Source organism: Pteropus medius, unplaced genomic scaffold (assembly GCF_902729225.1).
Source record: "Pteropus medius unplaced genomic scaffold, Ma_sr-lr_union100, whole genome shotgun sequence".
In the NCBI taxonomy this organism is placed as follows: domain Eukaryota; kingdom Metazoa; phylum Chordata; class Mammalia; order Chiroptera; family Pteropodidae; genus Pteropus; species Pteropus medius.
In genome coordinates, this window is record NW_024351543.1 from 5,671,363 (window position 1) to 5,698,428 (window position 27,066).

The following is a 27,066-nucleotide window of genomic DNA, read 5'->3' on the forward strand; positions in this document are numbered from 1 at the left end:
CAGCTTTACTTGGGGGTGTTCAGAAAAGGCTGAAGAGAGACTGCATACTCCACCTGAGTCTGGAAGGATTAGTAATTCACAAGGTATGCAAATAGGGGAAATAAATTCTAAATAGAAGAAGGATGGAGATGTAGAAGGGCTGGGATACAGGAGCAGAGAGAGTGAGAGGACTAGAAGGATGGCCCTACAGCCTGCATAGTCCATGTCAACGAACAGTAGGCTGCTAGTGGTGACATACTGGATGGAAAGAAGCTGAAGGAAGTGAAGCTCAACTACAGGACCCTCCATGGTGGGAAGTGTTTAGAGTTTCCTCTATCCACTGGGGCAGGTGTTTCTGGGATAGGGAGCTGCACAAGGAGACCACAGAAGAATCCATTACAAATGGAAGTTTGGTAAAAGATATACTTGGAACCGAGGGTACCCCAGCAGCAATGCTGATGGCTGCTCCATATCTACTCCTTTGGGTGGTCCGGCCTTCTCCATGCTCCCATTCCCCAGCCCGAGACCACAGCTTCTGAAGAGACTTGGGAGTCATTTCTCTTTATTAACGTATCACTTGGACAGCAAACAAACAGCACAAGCAAAAATTACAAACCAACACGCAAAATAAATTATGACATTGGTATGCAAAAGTAGATGATAGAAGAAACTGTGCTACCAAGAGGGCCTCCCGGTCCAGTGTCTGGAGATTTGCTAGGTGTTGACAGCCCCAAGAGCCTGTGATAAATCTTTCGTGAGACATTTAGAGCCAAATTCCCCACTCCAGGCACATCTAATGTGGTCCAAATTCCTGCACACGAACAGGTACACACAGATGCATGCACAGGGAATGGGAGTAGGGGATGACTTCTAAACAACAACCAGCTCAGTAACAAGCAAAATGGACCCAGTTATGCTTTCTCTGGAAGGAGACGAGTTCCTGTCACTCATCCTTTGCCCACTCTCTGGCTCCCTTGGGAGGTGCAGGTAGGCCTCTGAGGCAGTGAGGGCTGCTTCCCAAGGCAAGGAACCCAGTTTTGTTATCCTGGGGCAGGTGTCCTGGACTCCAGGATGGGCACATCTCAGCTTTCCTACCCTACCTTTGCTTTATTGTCTGGCTTCCCAAGCCCTGTTTGCCACTCCCAGAAGTTGGAGTGAAGACATATGTCCCCAGGAAAATCTATCAACTTGGAGTCCATGAATTGTGGGCAAGCCCTACATCAGCCACTTTCCAGCTGAGTGATGTTAGGGAAGTCACCTCAGTTCTTGAAGCCTCGCATTCCCCATATTCTTCATATTCCCCATCTGTAAAAGTGGGAACGAGAGTGTCTACTTCACGGGGCTATCATAAGGAATTACTAAAATTTGATACTGCCAAGTACAGTGCCAGACTCAACATAAATGTTCAAAACCTGTTTTCTTTCCTGCCTTTTTCTCTTCCATTTCCTCCATTCTATTTCCCCATTTTCTGTTTCCAGGACACCAGGTTCCACCACATATCCATTGGTGGTCATGTAATTCCAATGGCACCAAAAGCAACTTTGACCAACAGGGCCTTCCTGACCCCAACAGAGATTTCCAGTGTGTGTTTCCCGCCCAGTCCAAAACTACTGGCAGAGTCAAAGAGTTGGACCACAAAACCGGGAGACGGTTTGGGCCTCAGATGCCATCCAAGCCCAGGAGAGAAATCTGAGTAGCCTGTGGCCATATGGAGACCTGACTGTCTCAGGGATGATGATGAGGTGCCATAATGATGGAAAGACATGAACACCAAATAGTGCTATAGAGGTGGCTCTGAGCTGAGTGTGGCCAGAAGCTGGGACCTAAGGGTGTTGCTGTTTACAACCTTCAGCAGAAACAAAACTACCCCCTGCCAAGAGTGAGAAACTCAAGGATGTAGGAAACATATCTTCGTAGCAGGTCTGCCACTAAAAGGCCAGTTTGATGGGTCACAGTCCACAATTCTGGTTCTGTAGAAATTTTCCTTCCATCTCTCCATCTGTCTGTCCACCAGCCATCTATTTGGTGTATAGTAAGAGTTTTGTAGAACACACGCTGACCCGGACAGAAAACTCTCTGTGCTCTTTTAGCACTTTTTATTCAGAGTATCTTTTATGGTCACTCAACTGGAGTCTCTTACAGGAATGCTGTGAGGTAGTAACAAGATAGATAATACCCTCCTTTTATGGATCAAGAAGTGCTCAGGATGACACAGTACTCAAGTGAGCATAGCTGAAACACAGTAAGGGGCGGTCAAATACAGGATGCTGGTATGTTTCCTGAAGGCCGGAACTGGTTTTCCTCCTGTAGGCCTTAGTAAGGCTTATCCTGAACTGACCTCTATATCCAGATATGCTCTGCTGCTTTTCACACCAGTGTGGGTTTCAAGTCATCTTTGAAATTCACAATAGGCTTTGAGCGGGCCCACAGCTGTTCCCAAGAAGCCAGCCCCCTAGCATGCTCGGGGTTGGTGTCTGAAGAGCCACTGTCACTGGAATCAGAGGAACTCTGGAAGCAGATTTCACAGTAGGGCCGGTGGCAGCGGCAGAAGAACTCGTCTGAGCTGCTGGACTCAGTGTCAAGGAAACTGCATGGAGAAGAAAGGGAGGGATGCCCTGGGGACCCTGAGGACTGCAGCTGCCACTGGTCAGGCAGATCTGGCGAGGGTCTGGATAGGTGTGGGCCAGTGGGCCCGTGTGCCTGGTCAGAACCAGAAGGCTGGTGAGGAAAGGCTGCATGATGCCCACTGGCCCTTTGAGGCTCTGTTTGGCGTTGTTTGCTATCCTCCAGGGTGCCCGGCTTGCCTTGAGGATCTGAAAGTAGTGAAGCCTTTTTGGAAAAGAGTACCCTGGAATCAGCAGTCTGGGAGTCCAGGCCGAGGCTGTCTCTGTTTTGCACATTTAGCCCACTTTGTGCCCCAGAAATAGTCCTAGTTGCCCGATGCTCCACATATGAGGGTACAGAGCCCAGAAAGTGTGAGCGAGCCCGCTGCGCTGCCCGCCTTCTCCTTACCATGTATGGGCTGAAGCCCAACTCCTTGGAGAGGGGCATCTCCTGGGGGCTGTGGGCAGCACTGCTCTTCCAGGGCTGCTGGGGATGAGATGGGGAAGAGGGGAGGGAAGCCTCAGGGCCTGGGCCCAGATCTCGTAGGACTTCCTGAAGCTTCTCTCTGATTATTGAATTGACTCTTAACATCTGCTTTTGAGGCTCTCTTGAGTTCTCCAGCTGCCCCAGTCTCTGGGGAGCAGAGCCTTCTTCACCTGGTATGAGACTCTGGTGGGGGGCCGTAGGTACCTGTTCACTTCTTTCTGCATCCTGTGTCTTTTTGCTGCAGCCCGAATTTAAATGATCAGGAAAGTCTTTCAAGTCATATATCCCCTTCTGCCCTGGGGAGGAGCCAGTGTCCTTCCCAGGCCCCCTGAGGCTTTGTGCACTAGAGGAAGGCACTGAGGTACTCTGGGAGGCCTGGGGAGCCACACTGGTATCATTCCGAGAGTCAGAGAGACATTCTAAAGGTCTTTGAGCTGCCAGGCTGTGCACAGGGGCTGCAGCCTGGCCATCCTTGCTGTAGGAAGAGGCAGGCGGCACAGCCCACTCTGGGGGGTCATAGGTGCACTCAGCTGACATCAGCCTCACTAGCTTCTCTTTGGCATTGTTTACTTGTTCCTGCAGGCTTTCAATCACAGCATTTTTCTGTAAGAAAAAAGCAAAACCACCAACAAAAGATACCACTGAAGATTTTCACACTGTATCCCATGGTGGAGAAAGTGTGGTACCAGAAGACCTTGGTTTAAATCCCAGTTCCTCTGTGTATTAGGTGCTGATCTTAGGCCCTGAGGAAGCACCTCCATGAGGTGAAGTTAAGTTGAAGAACACAAAGTGCTTAGCAACATAACTGACACGTGGTGCTCAGTAAAGGTCAACTATGATTTATTGTTGTATGATCTTAATCCCCCACCTTATAGTCTCACACTGTGGCATTGTCTGTGAGACGGGAGGTTGGAGGAGGCACAGCTTAGCAGCTTGCTGGCTGCTGCACACCCTTTCGATTTTCCTCAGAACTGAGAGGAGCAAGCTGCTCTGCAGGACACCAGTCTGAATAATGCCTGGGATGGCCCAACTCTGGGTTTATCACACTTTTGCAAAATACAGATGAATTTGAGGCACATCTCAAGGGGATGATCGAGTGGGGAAACAAGTATTTTGCCTCTTGCTAAACAGACTAGAAAATGAAAAAACGGAGAGAAGGGTGGCACTTCCTGGGCCAAAGAGATAAGACTGGAGCCAGGAGGGGGCCAGTGAGAATCTCAGGCTGGTGTCACCACCTCCCTTGGTTAGACCTTGTGGGGTGAGAGGCGAAAGCTACCACATGGCACTCTCGGTTATCAATCATCTCTTAAAGAAGCGTGGCATTGAAATGATTGGAGAAGTTTGTTTTATTTATTTGTTTGTTTGTTTATTTGTTTATTTATTTGTTTGTTTATTAATAGGATTGTTGGGCCTAAGTCTCTGATAGTTTGATTCAGCAGATCTAGAATGGAGCCAGAAGATGAATGAGTCTGGGGGCAGTTCTGCTACTGAGCTGCCTATCTGTCACATGGCTGTTAGTTGATAAACAGGCTGTGCCCAGAAGGAATGGCAGGTATGAGCTGCAGAGGTGTGCCCATTCCATCTGTGAGGTTATGGGCATGAAGTAGGAGGAAGGGTACCAGCGGTGGGTATGCCCCAAGCATCCTTCAGTGATACGGCGGCTGATTCTCTAACTCAGACTTTCTGTCAATCTTCTGAAATCCTGATGCTCAAAGGCAGTGGAACAGGGAAGAGATCATCATGGGAAAATGATGGTCCTGGGGCAGATAACGGGGGTCAAGGGTTTGAGGAAAGTAAAACACAAGTGCTGTGTTCTAGGGACTCCTTGCCTGAATACTAAAATGCTGCCTCTTTGCTGCCATCCTCTTTAGAAGAGGAGGGTGAGCACTTGGACACCCATGTATCATGCCCTAGAAATAAAAGGATGGTTCCCTTCTCTAGAATACCTGATACAAGTCGCCTAGGCACCAAACCTGTGGTGTCTTCTCAGGTTGACATGGGAGAGTTGCCCAGAAGTGACCATTTCGGAAAGCAGTACCTTAAGTAAACTAGGCCAACAGTAGCTTTCTGGCGGCAGCTCCAAGGCAGATGTATTGCTCCCTACTTATAAGCAGGAAGGTGATCTCTCTGATTACTGAGACTCCCAGTTACATCCTGGTTTAGTCTACTTCTTTTATCATCAGAAGGGAGTCCCAGACCAGTGAGTAACTGGTGAGTAAGTAGAAGGGACTTACAGCTGAGCACATGCATGCCCGTTCTCCCTTCTCCTCACACGCAGAGTGGTGAGGCCTGGGTGTTGTCAGAGAAGTGTAGATGACTCAAGGACTCACCAGGAGCAGAGTGGATGAGTAACTGGGAGACATTCATTCAGGCTTTTCATGATACCTGGCTGGTGCCCCAACCCTCTTCCTCCTCAGCAGCCCCTCCTCATGAAGCCTGCCTTGCACATTGTCAGGCTGGCTTCAGGATGCCTCTACTGCCTCAGAGTTAAGAGGAAGCCACCAGCTGATGACAACTACCCAGCGAGTAAACTCTTGAGTGCTGTCTTTTTGTGCCTTATCCACAAATTTCTTTGAGTATAGAAAAATAAGATAAACATTGAGTTGAGAAGATAACTAACTCCTCTCTCAGCAGACCAAACATTTAAAGTTGGCTGGTGACAGATTCACAAACATCAGCCAAAACAGTAAATTTTTCTCCTTTCAGAGAAAGAAGTGGAACTCTGTTTTCACTATGGCTGCATACTAATTAATTAGAGGCATAGTGTGAGCCACTGCCATTGTGAGACTAAAATCTGACTTACCATGGCAGCTGCATTTAAATGAGCTTATTAATTATTACTTTTGGCACATCCGGGGAAGCAAACATGCACAGGCGTGTTTCATAAGGTGCAGGTCATAAGAAGAAATGGAATCACCTTCTTGTTTCTATGGTTCAAGGAAGAAAAATAATAGATGGGTTTCTTCTGCTGCAGAGTGTAGAAGGGAGGTTCTTCAATCTTTGGGAAGGTTCTATCTGCTGGCCTTAACACAGCCTGGGAAGTCAGTGATGGATGCTTCCCCAAAGAGCCTTGCGGGGACCCCTGGCTATAGGGGCAAAGGAGGCAAGAATGAGAAGATGGACCACGCAGATCATGGGAAAGTAAGAGGAAGATACCAGGGTGGCAGAGGGGCTGCACAGGAGGGAACTGCAACCAAGAAGCTGGAGTCAGGGTCTGTGCACATTTTGAGGGAGGATAGATACTGCGTGACCACCAGGCAGTGCCGGAGCTGGGGATTTAGATACTGGAACCTCTCTAGTAGGCCTGCTACGGGGCCCTGGGATGGCTGCTGTTCTCAGGCTTGTTCTGGGAAACATGTTCCAGGTGTGGGGTGTTCAGGGAGAGGCCAGCTTTTTACTGCCTATGCATCTGCTTCCCATTAGGACCCTTCCTCTGCAAACTCAAAGCATCTTTTGGGATAGAGCAGATTTAGTCACTGCATGGGAAACAGGGGAGCATGGCAGAAGTACAAAAAGCACGTCACAAATTACCATAAGGTTAAAGAGTCAGGCCACTTGGCTGTTCCAGCATTAGCTGATTGTGAATGAAAACCATCCTGGCTGTTCTCGCCAAATTTCTGGCCTTCTGTTGAGCTGAAAAAAAATGCTTCTTTGAAGCCTTCACAGAATATCAAAGGCAATACTACTCCCTTGCCAGGTGGGGAGAAATCTGGCTTTGAAACAAGGTCCTGAAAGCTTCATAAATAGTAATGTAATGGAGAAGTATTACTCCGATGGATAAAAAAGGTCCAGGACTGAGCGTATGGTGTGGGAGACTAGAGGGGCATGAAGAGTGGGTGGTTAATCCCTTCATTGGCTGTGTTTCTTAGGTCCTCATCACACTATCCTCTCACATAGGACTACTGATATCCGGGTGCCAGCCCAATTACAGAAAAACATAGTTTCCCAAATAGCACCTACTCAGGTATGTTCTATACTGAAAAGAACATGGAATATAATTTATTTAGTGTGAAAATACTGACTAATTCTTCTGGGCCCCGTGCCTCCTTTCTGAGGCAGCACACCCTCAAGCTTTTCCGTGTGCTTTCTTCAAGCCCACACCACACTGCCCAATTCTGGGAGAGGTGCCAACTCTGGCTCAAGTACAGAAGAAAGAAGCAGCTGAGGGCTGCCTGGTACCCTCTTGGTGCTACTGTGATATTCAGAGGCCCTATTCAGCCCTCCTCCCCATCTTTAGATACTTCTTGACTCTCTGGGTTGGTGGTATGATTGAGATCTCTAGTTAGAACCGGGAAAAGACTGTCGGGCCCCTTAAGATCTTGTAAATGAGGACACCACTCTGCGTAAAGAAAGAATGTATCATACAGAAGAACCTAGCATCCACTACAACTCAGGGCCTTTGCAGTGCTGTTCACCTGCTTGAAATGCTTTTCTTTGCATTCTTTGCCTAGCCAGTTGTACTTGACCTTTAGCTCTCAGCTCAGAGAGTCTTTCCTGATAGCTCTAAATTAGGTTCCCTTGCTCTCACCACCCATTATTCTGTCTTACCACCCTGATTTTTTCCTTCATCATTCTCTTGATCAATATCTATTCACTCCATTAGATTGTGAGCTCCATGAGGGTAGGGACTATGTTTTATTCATTAGCATTTAGCTCAATGCCTGGCACACATCTATTCGGTGAATGAATGCATGGGTGGGGGGCAGCAGTGGGGGGTCACTGGGAAAATGTTGAGGTTTTTGCCAGAGGCTAAGGGAAGTAGGAATGGCTAGGAAGTGGGGGAAGGGAAGGAAAAGAAAGAATGTTAACGGTGCAACATCTGGGGCCCACCAGTGCATGACCGGAGTTCTTTATAGAGAATCCACTAGGCAGGGGTCTGGCTTACTTCTGTGAGGAGCCTTTCCATGGAGTTCCTCTCTCCTCTAGTGTGGCAATTCTGTTCCTCACCATACTGAGTATGGCAGCTTTTGCTGGGAGTGCTGAAATATTTGGCCATGCATCTGATTGTTTGGTTTTCCTCTTCAAATGCCTTCCATTGCTTCAGCTGTTAGATAAAAGAACACATGTTATTTATTTAATTACACACCCAGAAACACATTCTCTCACTCTTTCTCAAAAATACCAAGGAATGACAGTGATACACAAATGCACAAACTTCTCTCTCTCCTCAACATGTACTTTACTCTGAAAAGCTCATAGATAGTAGTGGTAGAAGGTATAGAGAATGCTAAGGCTATACAGTTTTAAAAAATGCCAAAGGAAGATGACAGGTAGATGAAACAACAATCTTAGTGTGTGACCTACTCATTGCTGAACTGGTCAAAGAAAACCAGAGTTGGAGTATATTTCTAGGGCCACATTCTACAACCAGAGTTTAGGAGCTAGAACAGGGTTAAACAATCTAACCACTGTATGTTTCAAATGAAACTGTTTCTAGTTATACATAGCTGTTCTTAATTATCCTCATTTGTTGAGTAATGGTGTGCTTACTGCGACTGAAAACCCAGTTCCTTGCTGGAGGAATTTCTAACCCAAATCAGTAATCAAGGCTCAGATATATAATGGTAACAAAAATCAGTAAGGATGATAGAACATTAGGTTTGCGATCTGACCATCTTTTTCCCTTAAAAAATGAGGAAAGACTCAGGAGTACAACTTGTTGAGGCCCACGCAGCTAGTTAACAGCAGAGCCACAGCTGTAACCGGGGCCCTGGGCCACACCGCATGAGCTCAACACAGCTAATGAAGAGAGACTGTTAATGGTGCAAGTCCTAGGGAAAGATTCTCAGGAGAAACCAGTTTTGAGAAACAACTTATGGAAACTGGTTTAGTTTAACAGGCATGGAGCTGAACATAGAACATTCACAAATGGGGGCAGGGTCCTGAGCCTTTGGGACTCTGCCTCTACCTGGTGAATGCCAGAGATGTGGACGCCAGAGGGAGCCACAGTTCTGGAGGCTTCTCTTTTTTCCCTTAGGAATTCTCATAACTAAATAACTGAGAATCCCAGGGATGTACGGCGGGCACTCTGGTACCTTAGCTCTAGAAACGATGTTGAGGTGTCTGCGGGAGCCTCACAGGGATCCTGGGTCTTTTTTGCGCACTCATTAAACATTTACTAACCTATGTTTGGTAAATCTCATGTAGGATTCTAAATCCATCCAGCAATTTCAACACCACATGCTCACCCAAGTCTTCTTGAGTCCTCTGTTGATTTAGCATGAGTACCTCAACGTTATCAGGAATCTGTGTGACTCGTGCTGGGTCAGGCTGGGAACCGCCCCCTCCGATGCCCTTCCTGAAGGCCTCGTCCCTAGAATGCCATCAGCTTACGACCTTACTCAGGAGTTCCTGGACCCTGGCACCACAGGGTCACTCTATGGTCATGAGCGGATGGAGCAAATCTCGTGTTGTCCTCCTAGCACTGACCCTAGCAGTGTCACAGTATCTCCACTCCCTCTCAGGGCCTCCTCATTTCCTTAGCAGTACAGCTTTTTCTCTCTTCTCCAGTACCCTCAGTCCGAGCCCTCTCTGCAGGGCTGCTGGGAGAACTGCTCAACACGGGTGTAAGGGCACATTCAAGGCTTTTGATCTGTCTCACCTTAAGCTGGCCGGGTGGAGCTAGGGTGCCCCTTGACTAAAGCTCACTCTTAATTCCCGTTTGTTAAGATCCTGGTCCTTAAAATTTGACTATTTAAGTTTCAGGAATATGGCAATAAATGATCCTCAGGTCACAGTTTCAGGACCTCTCCATGACCCTTCTTCCAGAAGGGGAGGCATATTCCGATTTTCTCAGCCTCTGACCTATGTGAGTATGGTAGGCTAAATAATGGCCCTCCCCAAAGTGTTCCCCTCTTAATTCCTGGAACTTGTAAATATGTTACTTCACATGGCAAAAGGGATTCTGTAAACATGCTTAAGGATTTTGAGATAGGAAGATTTTTCTGGATTATCCAATGGGCCCAATGTAATCACGAGTCCTTACGAGAGAGAGGCAGGGGAGACAGAGTCAGAAAAAGAGATGTCACAATGGAAATAAAGGTCAGAAAGAGATCTGAAGATGTCATACTGCCGGCTCTGCTGACAGAGGAAGAGGCCATGAGCCAAAGAATGCAGGTGGCCTCTAGAAGCTGGGAAAGGCATGGACACAGATTCTCCCCTAGAGCCTCCAGAAGGAACGCAGACCTACCGGCATCTTGATTTTAGCCAAATAAGACTCACTTCAGACTTCTGATCTCCAGAACCATAATACATTTGTACTGTTTTAAGCCACGAAATTTGAGGTAATTTGCTACAGCAGCAACAGGAAACTAATGCAGCAGGAATAAATCTCAAGTATTCAACAGGACATACTAGGGCCTTGAGAAGTTCACCCCATGTGCCTCTCTTACCTCTTGCCACTCTCCTCTAGTTTCAATCTGTGCTTCAAAAAGTGCAAAGACTTGTGGTGCTCCAAACATACCCTGTGCTCTCATTCACCTCTCTGCCTCTGGTCATGATATTCTCCCATCTGAAATGCCACCCACTGCCCTACCCCAATCTGCTCAAGGAACTCTTACTCCTCCTTCGAGACTGGGCCCGAACGTACCATTTTCTGAGAAGATGCCATCAAGTTCTCAGACAGGCTGGGGTACCCCTTCGTCAGCATCATGCAACATGCCTTCCTCAAACACTTATCAGGTATTACTATTCCTTTCGCATCTGCTCCAAACTAGAGATGGACCTAGAGATGGGGCCATGTGTTGAACTGCATGTTCCCAGCACTTAATAAATGGATGGATAAATACATGAAAAAAAATGAAGAAAGTTTTCCTTTAAAAAGCTCACCTGTCGATGAGGGGCACTGACACATATCAGACAACTCTAAGGCAGAGTACAAAGTCCTAAGTACTTTCACGGAGGAGCGGATGAAACATTTTGGGGATTTAGAGGAGAAAACAATGTCCTACCTCAGGACCCACCTGCTGTCAGAGGTGGAAGAGAGGAGGAGGCGTGTGGGGGGATGGCTCACGTTCAAATCACAAAGGCTGGCTCCTTGCCGGTAATAACCTCTGTGTTTGACATAAACACTCAGGCATTTCCTGAGGGCCCGTGGAGAATGCTGCTTGGTCAGCTCACCTCTTTATCCATTTCACTCAGCTCTCTAGCGCCACCTAGCTGCGCTTGAGGTATCTGTGCCATCATTTTCATAAACCCCTCCCACCACAGTCCAATCCGAAGGCTCAATGGCATGAAGGAGGCCCCCCCACCCACTGCTCCCGCCTCTACCCATTTTGCTCTCCTCAGATACTTCTCCAAATTCCCTCAGCTGTCCTACTCTCCTGGGAACACACAGTGCAGGTCTCACAGGGTGAATCTTCTACCATGGGCCAATGGGGAAAATCAATTCAAGAGTGCATAAAAGAAGGACAAACCTTAGTTACATTTATATTTTGAAAAAATATAACCTAAACCTAAAATACAATAGACTATAAAAAATATTTTTAAGTTTTAGCTCATCGTCAGTTCAAGACGAGAAAAAGCATGAGAGAGAAAACAGAAGAGGAAAGATAGAGTAAGAGAAAGCAAGCTCAAGACAGCTAGGAGAAAAAATGGGAATGAGGCAGAGAGAAAGAAAGAGAACAGTCAACACTGTCCATCCATCCAGTTCCTGTATCCCATTATAATTCCACTTCTACTCTCATTTCAACAAATCGATTGCTTATTGTTTAGCTCAAACCTAGAAGTCAGATTTCAAGTGAACTTCACCCTGCATTTTTGTCTGTGTGTAGATGGGAATGTACCTGGATAGCACTACTGTCCTAGGTGCTGAGAATTCAAACACCAAGCACAGTGGAAGTCTTGTGTCTGAAGCTTACAATGCAAGAGGGAAAGAGGCAAGTGTTGAAGGAGGAGATATAAGTAGGGCCCCATCATGGAGGTTGCTGATTCACTCAATTTTCAGCTGGAGGTCTTGTTTTAGATCAGGAAGGCTTTCCTCTAATAGTTCTCTGGTGATTACTTCTGCCCCAAATTATTTTGTTCTTTCAGAGACACTTATTAGCTCTAAATTGTATCCCTAGATCTGTTCTCTGTATTTTCTTATCTAATTTAATTTTTTATCTGTCACTTTGTGTTGTTTCCTTAAATTAATTCACTCTTCAATATTTTGCCATGCCCAATTGCCTATTCAATGTTTCTATTGGGGTTTTAAATTTAAAACAATATTTTTCATCATTATTTAATATTTCACGATTTAAGATTATATCCTTCTTGTGATGGTTTGCCTTAGTTGAAGAGAGGGAATATCCCTTGAACCCTCTTTATGAGACAAATCTAATATCTTCTAAAAACTTTCTCTATTTTACTTCAGAAGAAAACAGCTTCTCCAAATCTTCAAAACTTTGTGGTCCTCTTCTTATGAACTGCATAATCTTCATAGGTCCTTTCCCCCTAAATTTACAGTCTTCTGTGCGAAGAGCTATTGTTTCCTAGTATAGTAAATACATTCTCTTGGCTTTTCCCTCATTATCACAAGATGGCTGCCATAGCTCTAGGCATCACAAACATTCAAGGTAGAAAGAGGGTAGATGTGATGCCAGCCACACCCATAGCTTTTTCAGGAAAGCAAAAGCTTTCTCAGAAGTCTCCCAGAAAACCTTTAGTGTTCAAAACTGTGTCACATGGGCACCCCTAGCTATAAGGTGGCTGTAAAAGCAAGTGTTTAGCTCTTTCAGCCTATATTGTGGAGGTGAGCAGGGAAGAAAGGGTTTGGCAATGGGTGGATGGGTTACCAATCAACAATGTTGACCACAGGGCCAAGGGGTGGTTTTCCCAAAAGGTCTCTCCCCACTCCCCTTTGGCCAGCTCCCAAAGTGGAACAGCCCTTGCTTTTCATAGCCCTTTTCTTTTACTTTCCAGACAAATAAGACTCAACTCTCAATGGCTTCCTTCAACCAGTTCTCATAACATTAAGATTCAGACTGCACATATCTGTTAACATACTAAAAACCACTAAATTGTACACTTTAAATGGGTGAATTGTGTGGTATATGAATTATATTTCAATAAATCTGTTAAAAAAATTTTTTTTAAAGATTCAGCAAAAATGCCTCTAGTTTCTGGCACAGAGGCAATACCCATCCTTGGTTTTTAGTGCCGCTGCTACAGATTTTTCCATATTTGTTTACTCTTTGGATCATTTTAATGAGAATTTATGAAACGGAAGAAGAGTAAAAGATCTATGCTTGTGTCATATCATCATGCTACAAAGTGCACTCTTTCCTTTTATAAGTACACTGTAACCCTCCATCAGCCAATGCTTTATCAGATAGTCATTCACAGTCAGCTAGAAGCTGGAATAGGAACCAGGATGAAGTCTTGAGGGGGTAGTGGGATGAGGGAGGGCTCAAGGAAAGAAACAGAGAACTAGAAGGGAAACAGGAAAAGTATCTAATGCCAAGTTCATTAATTCAGATGTAGGTGGCTCAGTGGTACCCTCAGGCATAACATGAATAAGTTCACTTCACTTTCCTTTAGGAGCCTATGGATTCGTTGCCTTTTCCTCCAACTCTCTTTTGTCCTCTTTGCTGTCTGGACATTTCTGCTTCTATCTTCCTCTCTCATTTGTTTTTTCCCCCATAATCTCCATAATATGAAACACATATTTTTTTTATTTAGATTTTATTTCTCCATATTGTAAAAAGAAGAGGAATGCTCTATATTTTCCGCTAATAAAAAGAAAGAAAAAGCATTTAAAATTGCATAAAGTTCCAAATGAGTTTTCCCCTATAAATTCTCAATCCCAAATAGGAAAGAAAGAAAGTCTCCTCTCTCCCAGGCTAGTGAAAGAGTGATATTATCAAGATAAAGAAGGGATTGGAGAAGGGCGAAGCAGACTGGAGGGTGGGTAGAAAAGCAGGTCTGCGAGGCAGCTGCTAGGAATGGAAGCAGGTTGCCGCCACGGATCTACAGCTCTGTCCTGCCCTCCTTGCTGACCAGGAGCAGAGATGTCTTCCTTCAGGAGAACCAGGAAGGAAGAACAGAGGGAGCCAGCTCGCTTGGAACCTACTTTCCTCTGACTCTTCAGTAAATGGTAATCAAAAGTCTCAACAGAAAACACAGCGAGCCATTTATCGTGCCCAGCAAAGCCTCTGGAGTGACTAGGAGGACCAGCCCTGCCAAATCCACCTTAGAGCATACCTGGGGGATGAAGATGAAGCAGTTGATTGTGGTTGTGCAAACAAAGATTCCTCCGGAAGTGAGGCCAAAGACCAGGTTGGGCCAGGAGTGCAGGTATCTGGTGACCACAAAAAGAAGCCCAGCAGCCAACACCATGAAGTTGACCCCAACCATGATGGTTAAAGACTGATTCACAGGAGGAGAGCTGACATGGTCAGTTAGGCCAGCCAGGTAGGCACCGTACAGCAGCAGTAGACCCTGGAGGCAGAGGGGAGAACCGGAGGTTCAGAAAAGTGGAATCACAGGCTTGAGGTCAAAGAGTAGGAGGGTTGAGGCCAATTTCCTCATCTGTAAAGTAAGGATAATAATACCTACCTTAAAGGTTTGCTATGAGGATCTACTCGGACACAAAAGGAAGCTTAGGGTAGTCCCTTACTTTATTAAGTAGATGCTTAATAAATGCTATTTTCCTCTCCTGCACTGAGAATTAGTTTATTGGAAGTCAGCAAGTCAGCCATCAGACATGACTCTGCCAGGGCAAGGCACAAGCCAGGATGGTGGAGGTGAGTTGGAGCCCTACAGAAAAGGCTGAGGGCACTAGGAGGGTAGCAGGCACATTGAGCTACTAGTGGTGAGGGTTGCCGCATCCACTGTGTGGTTTTGCACTGCATGGAGCCGAAGGCCATGTGGAAGCTGAAAGAGCCCTGTGGTCTGTTTGTCAAGCCATGTGCCTCTCCAGGGCTAGAGCCCCAAGGAAAGGGCTCTTTTTTCTAATTTTCCCAAAGGCACCATCTGCTTGCCAAGCTCTGCACCTGCAAGATTGCATCTGCCTAGAAGGGGTGCCTTTTTCTAATTTATACAAAGGATCTCTATAGGCTAGCAGCGGCTCTGTGCCAGTGGGTGTTTATGGGAGATGAAGAGTGGAAACAGAGGAGAACAAAGGCAGGCTGGGACCTAGATGAGACTGTGGGGCAGGCACAGGCAGCAAAGGCTCCAGCTACACCCTTCACCCTCTTTGTGACATTCCCTGCCCCCATCACTGGGAACCCAGGGCCCTATTCTTTCCTCTTTCCCATGAATATAAACTTGTTCTCAGATTTCTCATTTGTACTAAGAAAATGACTCACAGCACCTTAAAGTGCTACCTCTCTTGGAAGAAGCTGCATTTAAACAGAAATCAAAGCTTTAATCAATAATACATAATAGACAGGTTTAACACATAATAATACATAATATATAGGAACGACATTTTTCCCTGACTATGTGCAAAGTGTCATGCTAGGTGTAGGGCAGAAAACAATGCTACAAAGAGAAATAAGTCATGGTCCTGCCTTTCAAAGAGCTCAGTCTGGTAGGGAGATTTAAGGCAAGTACGCAAATGTCTTGTGTTTTATACCACAGGATGTGAAGATGCCATGGGAGATGAGGTGGGCTGGGAACTATGGGGATTCAGAGGGAGAACTAACGATGAAAGTAAGGTTAGTTACCAGCAGGGCATTTGCCAGTAACCCCGAAATCCCACAATGTGACCAACTCCACCTGCAGAGACAGCACTAAAGATAATTTTGAGGAGGACTGGCTGTACCTAGGAGTCAGCACGGCAGAGATGCCTTATGGGTGCCCCCAGTGCCCAGTGTCCCAAATGGGGCCTGAGGGCCAAACGTGGCCACCCTGAGATCTTCAATGACTAGAAGACAGACAAGTCAGGAGGCCAGTGGGGCCTGACTTTTGAATAGATGATGCCATCAGGTGGCATTTGGCAGATTTGGATTACTAGTAATTTAATCAAAAGTGAATGAAATTCTCATAATTTTGAAATCTTCAAATCTGATTCTATTAAAATGTCTTAATTACATTAAAATTCTTACCAGAAGGGAACTAGGTATGAATAAAGCCTCTATACATCCATGACTCGTGTTTGAGTGAATCATATGTACTTGGATGTCATTCTTCACTGCTGAGAAGTGTGGGATAGAGGGCAGTTGACAGACTCAGGTGGGGGCTCCCGGAACCTAATGCCGAGATTTGGGCTCTCCTCAGGGACTGCTCGCGGACCAGGGAGCCCACGGGGGTCTGGCTCAGTCAGTTTCTGATCCTCAGCACTCTTTCCCTCTTTTCTTTCTTTGTTCTTCAGAAAGATATTACAGTGAAATAAAATGGAAATGGGATTATATAAAAGGCAATGGAGAAAATAAATCAAGTTGATCTGTGAAGTGAGTTGTTAGGGGAGCAGCGCTGAGTTTCTGTGCTGGGGAGGATATGCTCTTCTATGAGGATTCGAGGAACTGGGAGAGGCAGTTTTTCAGAACCGTCTGGGGGAGCAGCAGAAGATTAATAATAATAGCATCTAACATTTACTGAGCTCTTACTATGGGCCGGGAGTAGTTGAAAACTCTTACCATTCATTAACTCTTTTGAAACAGAACGGTTCTGAAAGGATATTATCATCATCCCCAAGTTATATAAGAGGAAACTGAGGCTCTGAGAGGTTAAACGAGGTTCTGGGTCAGCTAGGAAGGGGTTGAGTCAGAATTCAAACCCTGTTCTGTCATAGTCTAAAGCTCATTTTCTTATCCATTAGAAATAAACTAAAGATCAAGAGCTGTTTGCTTCCTAGTGTTTTCTTCTAAAAACATTTCTATCGTAGTAATATATGCACAAAATTAAAAAGCAATTTTTCCCTATCCCCACCCTCCCTATCTCCACACCTATTTCTTAGAAGCAACCACTTGAACTTTTTCCTGGTGGCGAAGTGAGTGACGTTTACTTTTAAAGACCACATATTTCTAGAAAAACTCCTACTCTTCTAGCAATCAGTTGACCAGCCTTTCCACCCTGATAGTCAGCAGGCAGCCTTCTGCCGTGCAAGGCTTGCCCCGTTCATTGGAACAGGCTTGCTCTATGCTCCCCAGAGCCAGATTCTCTGTTCCTCCAAGCTGAAAACCAGCTAATAGGATAGTTGGTTATAAGGACCTCTCTTAGTGCCCTGTATAGGTATCCCGCACCCTATGGAAATAATATCCTACTTTTGCCATCTAATAGAGACAAATGAATCTAATGATGGCAGATTCATAGCAATATGGGAGACACTGTGATATAGCTGGAATCGCTCAAATGATACCATGGGTGTTGAAGTCTGTCTTAGGGCCAACCCTGCTTCTAACCAGAATGAGAAAGTTAGGTGGGTGAATGGCAGCGGGATACCTTGATCCAAATCTTCCTTGTAGGAAGAAAACCAGTATTGCCAAACCAGTTTTAAAAACCAGACCCAGAAATGGGAGAAATGGTAGGTGAATTCCACATGAGTTGGGGGAGGACAAAATGAGGGAGTCCAAAGAAATGAAAAAGTGACCCCCCCCAAAAAATAAAGAGAAATAATAAGGGTCACGACTTTGAGATTTAAGTGGCAACGGATGTCTCCCCTTGGTTTCAATATTTTTTTTGCAGAAATCACTTTGTTAACTCCCTCTTCATATCCATTTTGTTGGTGACAGACTATATCCCAAGGAGATGTGGTTACCAACCTTGCATCCCAAAACAAGAGCAATCCAGACATCGGGGTACCGGGAGGCACAGAAGTGTGTGCTGGTCAGTGAGCAGGACACTTCTCTTCCTGTCACCTAGGAAGGACACAGACTCAGGACTGAGGGTACGCATGATTGCCAGAAACACATAGCAGATCCCTGTGAACATCCTGGAGCATGAACTCCTCTACAGTATATTTCCTCCTTAATATATAAAAGCTATAAAATTTAGGTGACTCCATTAGAATCTAAATGAGAGGGACTCTTCATTGGAGGATAAGATGATAAGGTTGGGCTGACAGGTGGATGCTTGGTGACAGCAGGGTCTATCCCATTATGTACTTTGTTACTATAATGATTCAAATTTTGGTGCATCAGCAAAATTACAAATTATTTCACATCATGTTCCTGCTATTTGTTAACAGTTGAAACCTGAAATATTAAATCTCAATGTCAGGATTCCACTGTATCCCTCAGTCCATTGTGAGGCTGGAGACATAGATTTCCTATTAATTGAACACTATGTACTGGGCACGGTTGAGTTCTTGACCTGCATTGTTTCACTTACTTTTCACCAGAGCCCTAAGAAATAGGTAGTATTATTATCTCCATTTTGTCTACGAGGAAATTGAGACTTAGAGAGGTTAAATAACTTTCCTAAGGTCAAGTGGCTGGAAAGTGGTCGAGCTGGGATTTGAAACAGGGTTGACTGACTCCAAAGGCCACCTGGAAATTGTACCTTTACTTCTCATCAATTAGGGGAAGGCAACTTCCTATAGCTGAAAGTTCTCATTATTGATAATGAGGAAGCAGAGATAACTGCCTGGCAGATCCAGTGTGCTGACATCTCAGTGAATGCTGTTAGAAGGCACTTGGAGTGGGAGGAGCATTGGGAATAGTGGCACACCTTGCAGACAAGGAGCAAGGCATTCATGGCAGCCACAGTTCCTAACTCTCCCTCTTATTGGGACTTATCTTCTTGTTGGGAGGATGACCACACAGTGAATACAACCGGGAGAATGACCCCCATGTACCACGGAAGCCAGAACCCCCCACCCCCAGTTCAGGAATTAAATTCTCCAGGGATTGGGCCCCTCACCGTCATACTGACACTGAGAATCTGGAGGCACTGGATGGGATCAGTCAGTACCCATGTCATGAGCAGGATTGTATCAGCTATCACCAGGGCTGCCACCAACCCCAGCAGCTGCAGGTCTTTGATTATCTGTAAAAGAGTCAAGGTCATAATTTTCCTTAGCTCACTGGCTATAAGACACAGGGGCTAGTATTCTGGTGAATAGGCTCGATGGTGAACACTTCCAAAAAGCTTCGTTTCCAGCTTTCGAAGGTGAAACAGATACTAAATATTTACAAGGTTTTCTACGTCTATATCATCATTACCACCATTAAAGAGTTCCATTTGCTTATCTTTCCTGTATCTTGCATTTTTCCACAAAATATTCAAAGGTCTTATAAAATAAATACTCTATTATTTCTAGATATATTTATACAAGCACACAGAGATGTGGGAGTGTTCACATAAAACTATTAACAACCATTAACCCGAAGGGTGGGATTGAGAGCTAAGAGTGGTAGAAAAGTATTACTAGCATTTTCTTTATACTTATATGAATCACTTGACCTAATACAAAGAAAATGTGTTACTTTTGTGACTACAAAAATAAAATTAAGAAAATACACAGCCTGCAACAGAGTGACAAGGAAAAATATTAATGAAAAGAGAAAATAAAGAGAATTATGATGAAGGTTCAGGTGAGGAGACTACACAACATCCATGAATTGGGGCAGAAATGTGGATCTGAGTTTTTGTCAACCAATGAAAAGAAGGAAGCACAAGCAGTTACATATTTCATGGTCTCTGTAAGATAAAAACAAATCAGTTGCTTCACCAAACTGCTCAAAACCAGTAATAAAAAGTAAAACTTCAAAGCAATCAGCAAAAAAAGATATATAGAGAGAAACAAGTCATCAGATTTCTCATCAGATACCAGGCCAGGTGAGAAAACAGTGGAGAAAAATCTTCAAAGTACTAAAAGTAAAAAAAAGAAAACCTCAACCTAGAATTCTAGCAAAACATCCAGCAAAACATATCTTTCAAAAACAAAGTTAGAATACAGACTTTTTCAGATCAACAAAAGCTGAAAAAATTCAGCATTAGCATGTTAGATATCCTTCAGGCAAAAGGAAAATAATATCGTATGAATACCTATACAAGGAGATTAAGAGCTCTGGAAATGTTAACTTCATGGGAAAAAATGGGATCAATTTTTATTTTTTAAATATCTTTAAAAGATAACTCATTTTTAAACAAAAAATAATTGTGTGGGGCTTATAACATGCAAAAGTGAAAATAATAACACAAAGATTGAGAAGGTAAGAAAGAGAAGCATACTATTGTAAAGTACTTATATTAGGTGAATACCAGTTATACACAAACTCTTCCAGAAATCAAAGAGGAGGGAATACTTCCCAATTCAATTGATAAGCTTGCATTACTCTGATACTAAAGCAGAAGATTTTACAAGAAAATTACAGAGCAATATCCCTTATGAATGTCAATACACATATTATAAGCAAAATAAATCCAACAGTATAAGAACAGGATAACACATCATGACCAAGTGGAGTTTGTCTCAGGATTCAAGGACGGTCTGAGATCCTAAAATCACTTAATGTAATCCAACATATGAATAAACTAAAGAAGAAAAACCATATGATCATGTCAATAGACATAGAAAAAGCATTTTACGAAACCCAACATCGATTCCTTATATAAACTCTCAACAAAATAGGCATAGAAGGAAACTTCCCCAACTAAATAAAGGGAATCTACAATGAAATTACAGCTAATGTTTTACTGAGTTGTAAAAGACTGAATGCTTTCCCCACAGGATCAAGAACAATTTAGGAATGTCTTCTCACAGAACTTCTATTGAACACTGTACTGTTGTTTCTAGCCAGTGCTATCATACAAAAGATTAGACAAAAACTGTCTTTATTCACAGATGATATAATAATCCATGTAGAAAATCTGATGGACTCTACAAAAAAGGTAAGAGAATAAAGAAGTTAACAAGGTTGCAGCAAACAAGGTCAGCATATAGAAATCAATTGTATTTCTACATATTAGCAACAAATAATTAGAAAGTGAAATAAAAAATGGTAACATGTATAGTAGCATAAAAATATAAGATACTTATAAATAAATCTAATAAAAGATGTCATAGACTTCCATTGAAAATTACAATAAAAATTACTGAAATTAAAGAAGATCTAAGTAAATGGAGAAATATACTGTGTCCATAGGTTAAAAGACACAACATTGTTAAGAAGTAGATTCTCCACCATTTGACCTATAAATTCAATATAATCTCAATCAAAATCCCAGTAGGATTTTTGCAGAAATTGGCAAACTGATTCAAAAATCCATATGAAAATTCAAAGGACTTAGAATAGCCAAAACAACACTGAAAGAAAAGAACAAAGTTGGAAAACTAATATTCTCTAATTCAAAATTTAATATAAAAATACAGTAAGCAAGATAATATGATATTTGTGTCAAAAGAAACAACTACATCAATGAGACAGAGTAGATCCATAAGTAGATCTACGTATCAACAAAGGTGCAAAGGTAACTCAGTAAAGAAAGGACAGTCATTTCAGTAAAAGGTGCTAGAACAATTAGATATCTATATGTAAAAAAATCAACTTTCATCTCTACAGCACACCATATTTCAAAATTAACTCAAAATAGATCAAAGACCTAATTGTAAAACCTATAACTCTTAGAACTTCTAGAAGTAAAAACAGGAGAAAACCTTTTGCGGCCTTCGATTAAGCAAAAGTTTCTTAGATCTGATACCAAAAACATGATCCATAAAATAAAAATTAGGTAAATTGGACTTCATCAAAATTAGAAATGTTTTCTCTTTGAAAGACATTCTTAGCAAATGAAAAGAAAAGCCACAAACTAGAAGAAAATGTTTGTGAATCATATCTGATAAAGGCCTGGTATTCAGAAGTACAAAAAAAAAAAAAGAACTCTCAAGACTCAATAATAAGAAAACAAACAACTAAATTAAAAAATGTGTGGTAAATGAGCAGATACTTTACCAAAGAAGAGCTATACATGTGCAAAGATGTTCAATATTGCATTAGGGAAATTCAAATTAAAACACAGTGAGATATTACTACATACATCTATTAGAATGGATAAAATAAAAAAGACCAATCAAGTCAAATGTTGGTGAGGATTCAGAGGAAAGAGATTCTCAGACTCTGCTGGTGAGAATGTAATATGGTACAATCACTTTGGAAAACAGGCAACTTCTTAAAAAGTTAACCATACACCTACCTTATGTTCCAACCATTCTACTCATAGGTTTTTATGCAAGAGAAATGAAAGCATATGTCTACATAAGGACTTGTACATTAATGTTCATAACAGTTTTATTTTTAATAACTCCCCCAAACTGGAAATAAACCCAAACATCCATCAATAGGTGAACAGGTAAACAAACTGTAGTGTGTCTACACATTCAAATACTACTCAGCAATAACAAGGAAAGAATCACCAGTGCACGTAACAACATGGAAGAATTTTAAAATGATTACACCAAGAAAAAAGATAGACATAAAAAAAAGTACATGCTGTATGAGTCCGTTTATATAAAATTCTGGAAAAATGCAAACTCATTTATAGTGATAGAAAGCACATCAATGCTTGCCTGGGAACAGGGACAGGGATGAAAGGATTGGACAGGAGAGGGAGGAAAAGGTGCATGAGGAAGCTTTTACGGATTATACAGCACATTTCACGGTGTACACAAATGTTAAAACTTATTGAATCATACACTTTGAATATGTGCAGCTCATTGCATGTCAATTATACCTCAATAAAGCTATTTAATAAAAGCTCTTTAATAACCAGTGTTCTAAAGGGATGGACGAACTTCTTGCTCTTTAGGCGATCTTTTCCATATGTATGGGTATTCGCAGCTGAGCTTTTGATAAATATTCACCATGATTCGATAATGTTTGCTAAAAAACAAAACCCACCATTCCAGAGAAGTAAACTCCAATTGAGAAATATATTGGGTCTGGGCAGGGCCATTGGATAAAGAGTTTGATGATAAACTTTGAGGTTGAGGCAGCTCTATGAGGGAACCTGATAAAATGGGGAATGTGGTTAGGATGACAACTGATACCAGGGACATGAAGGAGATCTGCTGCCAGGTAGTTTCTAGGCTGATATTATCTGCCGAATGGGTGTCCTCTCCCTTGCTCACAGCTCTAGGCCCATCCTTCTTAGTCCAGAGAGTGCCTGGACTATGTTTCTCTAGCTTTTAATGAATAGTGAAGCTGCCGTCTGCAGTCAAGCAGTGTGTACTTGCTGCCTACTCACCACTCTCTTGTCTGGGACCCTGTGGGTAAACACCTTGTAGAGTCGCCAGCTCTTCCCCAGAATGGGTCCAAACACAAGAGAGGTCCCAATGCACAGCACAGATAGTCTTACCTACAGGTGGAAAGGGACAGAAACAAGAGGCATGAGAGGAACCTTTGTCATTCTCCACACATTCTGATCTGCAAAGCCTCAGTCCACAGAGCGCGTGGACTGAGATAAAGGTAACCACCACCCACAGGTGCAGTTGGTTAAAAAATTATCAAACTTTGGCATTATATTCAAAACAAAAATTTCAAGACTTCACTTACCTGAATGAGAATTTCCATTGAGCTTCCCATGGACGCATCTCGATCTTGAATCCCAAAGAGATAAGCGCTACTATAAGTCAGACAACTGCCCAGTAAGGTCACAATATTCAGATTGGGACTGGACATCTTCACAATCCTAGAGGGAGGCAGGAAGGAAGACACTTACAGCCATGACCCCTTGCCCTGGGAGTGGACAGAGCTTCCCCACCAGCATAGTCTCCAATGCAGCCTCAGAGTGAAAGAAAGGCCACGGGGAAGAAACCACTTTAGAGCCCCATAAAATAGCGTTATGATTTATTTAAATTTATTTTTAAAAAGAACTAAATTCTGACATTTCTCGCTTGTATGACTCCAAGTCTTTTAAAAGAAGGTCAACTTCTAAAAACAGGTAGTATCAAAGAAGAGTTAAGAGTTTTCCACATTTATAGTTGCTAAGAGACTGCTGTAGGCAGCCTAATGATTAAATAACTAGCAGGTAGATACCTAAAGAGATACAGTTTGAAGCCTAAACTACAGTTTGAGCTGTAAAGTACTATTTGGAAAAAGGTTTGAGACTTTTTTCGTACACTATTTACTTCATTTGATATGAAAATTGTTTTCCTGTGTCTACCTGACCAAGTAAGGAAGAGGAAGCAGGGGCTGAAAGAAGGAAATTTGGGAAGGGTCTTTTCTTGAGTTTTAAATAAGGTTACAGAACAATTCAAAGATTAGAGGGAGGTATGGATAATCAGGGGCTCAGATAAACCCTATGCGCCAACAGAGGCTCAGGCAGGACAAGGTAGAAATGTGTGAATTGGTTAACCTTGGGAAAACCAGGCTTAAGCTGGTTTTGTGTGTGTGTGTGATCGATAACAATTAAGAAGTAAAAGTAACTAATAGCAATTAAGAAAGAAAGCAATTATTTTTAAGAGTTTTAGTCTAAATAGTATATTTTACATATATGCAATATTTATACTGAGTCAAGTTAATTATACTTATTTTCATTTTTAATAATATCTGAAGAAGAAAGCATTGTTATCTATGTACCTGGATTACCTGGCTGACCATCTTAAAGCCTAGAGCCAAGGCAAAAGCAACTGCTTCGTGCAGCCTATTTTAATGGCAGACAAAGTCCACAGGAAGCATTAAACAGTTTGTCAGTGCTGGATTTGCAAACATTATAACTACCATTGGCCCAGCTTGATTACTTTGTGGCTGGCAGCATAATTACGTCCATACACATAAGAACACCAGACCACTGCCTTAGGACTCAGGTTTCAAGGACGGTCAACAAAGGCCAAAGAGTCCAGTCGAGCTTTCTCTGGTCTTGGAGCAAACTCTTGGACGTTTTTTCCCCCCTCTAAAAGTGAAAACAACTTTCATGCATTCCCCTTGTAGAATGGGGGTAATAATACCCCTGCCCTTCAAAGCTGTGAGGATTCAATGAGGCAGTATCGCAAAGAACCTGGCACAGGACCTGGCACCTAGTAAGTATGTTCCCAACATTAGCTGCTGATATTATTAATTTCACCATTTTCCAGGCTTTAGAAACCTAGAAATTATCTTTTCTTCACCTGTTTCTTTATCACCAAATCGATTGCCAATTTCTTTCATTTGTTATTTCAAAATCTCTCTGAGTTGTCCCTCACTCTCTATTCCTGCGATCACATTTACCCAAGATACGATCATGTCAGGAGCAATGGAACTGGAGTCAGTTGCGACAGCTGGGAATCCTGGCTGTGCCATTCACAGCTGTGTGACTTTGGGCAAGTCATTTAACTCCTCTAGGTTCTTGTTTCCTTGTGTGTGAATTCAACATGATACCATCTTTCATATTCACCCCAGGTTAAATGATGTGTGTGCCAAAACTCTCTGAAAACTCTAAGGTGATGCAAAAATACTAATTTTTAGATTTTTGGTGTAATTTTCAGCTCTCTGTAACCCTCATTTTCCCCTGATACTTCCTATACATTACTTTCAGACTTATTTTCTTAAAATACTACCTTCATCACTTAGCAAGAGAGCTACACGTATAAAGAACATTTTTCTATTGTTTACCTTAAGTCTCCTGTATTTAGATTTAAGATCTAGCCCTACCCTCCTCTGTCATCATGTCTTCAACTTGTGTACTGAGAGTAATCTTCCCTAGTTTCTTTGTCTCTTCTCATAAGAAGGCGGAATATGTGGTGAATATTGACTACCGAAAGGAAAACAAGGCTAACCAGAAGCTTCACAAAGCATTTGATAAGAAGAGTCATACATTTAAGGGACCAGCGCCGACACTGATTCAGAAAGGAAAGTACCACTGACCTGGGACTGGCCGCTCAGTGCAGTCAGAAGCTTGGGCAGTGGTACCACTGCCAGGGCGGGCTCTTGCAAGACCAATAACTGAGGCCATTCTTCCTCACGGCTGCTCACAAGCTCCTGGGCATGAGCCATAAGTATCTCATGATGACCTCTTCACCAAGCAACGGTGAGGAGGTCACACATTTGGGTTGCCTAGATCATTGATGGGTAGGTTTCTTTCTTCACTTTTCTTTGGACCCATTTTATTGAAACATCACTGCACAATCAGGTCTCCTTTCATACAATCCAGTATTGCATGAAATCTTGACTTAGAACTTCTCCCCATCCTGATTTAGTTAGGAGGAACTCAGTTATTTTTGACAACATATATATTACATAGTCTTCACATCTCAGAAGTTGATGCAAATCCATTTTTCAAATGGACATGTTATGGACTTACATATGTATATTTCATAGTAAAACAATTTTACTGAAAACTTGTCCCAGAAAAAAATGAATGAAAAATAATATAGCTATTTTGTTTGGCCAAGTTAACACCTGTGAAGTGCTGAAAAGTGAATCATCTCCAATTCAGCAGGAGAATTATGCATGTCTGGGAAGGTCTTTGCTACTTTGATAGGAATTCAACCACTATTATTTATATTTTCCTACTGAATGAAAAGATGAACCTACGTATACTGAATATTTTAATCAACCACAAACACAAAATTTACACAAAACAAGAAGATTTAAATATTACATACTTAATTATAAAGAGCCAGTCACATCTAGGTTTCTTGTGTTGCATTTATGAAGAGATAAAAACTTGGACTGGGTTACTGGCAGTCAAAAACAAGTTTTTTTAAGGATTATATAGCTATCTCATCATTTTTTCTTCATTTATTGATTGGCAATATCAGGCAAGAGCTTTCTTGATTTTTCTATTCTCAAATCAGTTCTCAATACATATAGAGAAATATATTCATCTACATCTGCAGGACTGCATCAACCTGGATTATCATCTCAGTAGTCTTTAAGACATCAGATGCATAAGTGACATCTATCAGCTCACAGGTATGATGCTGTAAAATTCTTCATCAAATATTGGTTTCAAGTATAATAAACCTTGAGTTATAGAAGACTGACCGGTCACACTATTGTTTCTTTTTAGTGATGGTTAAGAACTGAGTTTGGAAACGTGGCCTGCAAATGGGGCTCAGGGTACCTCTTGGTTTGCCTTGACTATTAGAAAACTTTCCAAAGATGTCACAGGGTCATGCTTTCTAAAATGCTACATGAGTTGATATAAATGATA

At 42.7% G+C, this 27,066-nt stretch overlaps 1 protein-coding gene across 7 annotated transcripts in view; it reads right to left on the minus strand.

Annotated features, from left to right (window-relative positions):
- Positions 1-905: 905 nt before the first annotated feature.
- Positions 906-27,066, minus strand: part of GPR156 (G protein-coupled receptor 156) — an 80,508-nt gene continuing 54,347 nt past the window's right edge. For all 7 annotated transcript variants that reach the window (XM_039843106.1, XM_039843109.1, XM_039843107.1 and 4 more), the window contains 7 exons: positions 23,487-23,622; positions 23,179-23,289; positions 18,853-18,978; positions 17,754-17,849; positions 14,251-14,487; positions 7,955-8,113; positions 906-3,672 (listed from right to left, as the gene is read on the minus strand). In XM_039843106.1, coding sequence (XP_039699040.1) covers positions 2,347-3,672; positions 7,955-8,113; positions 14,251-14,487; positions 17,754-17,849; positions 18,853-18,978; positions 23,179-23,289; positions 23,487-23,622 — 2,191 coding nt within the window. In that variant the 3' untranslated portion in view covers positions 906-2,346. The remainder of the gene's footprint in view (positions 3,673-7,954; positions 8,114-14,250; positions 14,488-17,753; positions 17,850-18,852; positions 18,979-23,178; positions 23,290-23,486; positions 23,623-27,066) is intronic.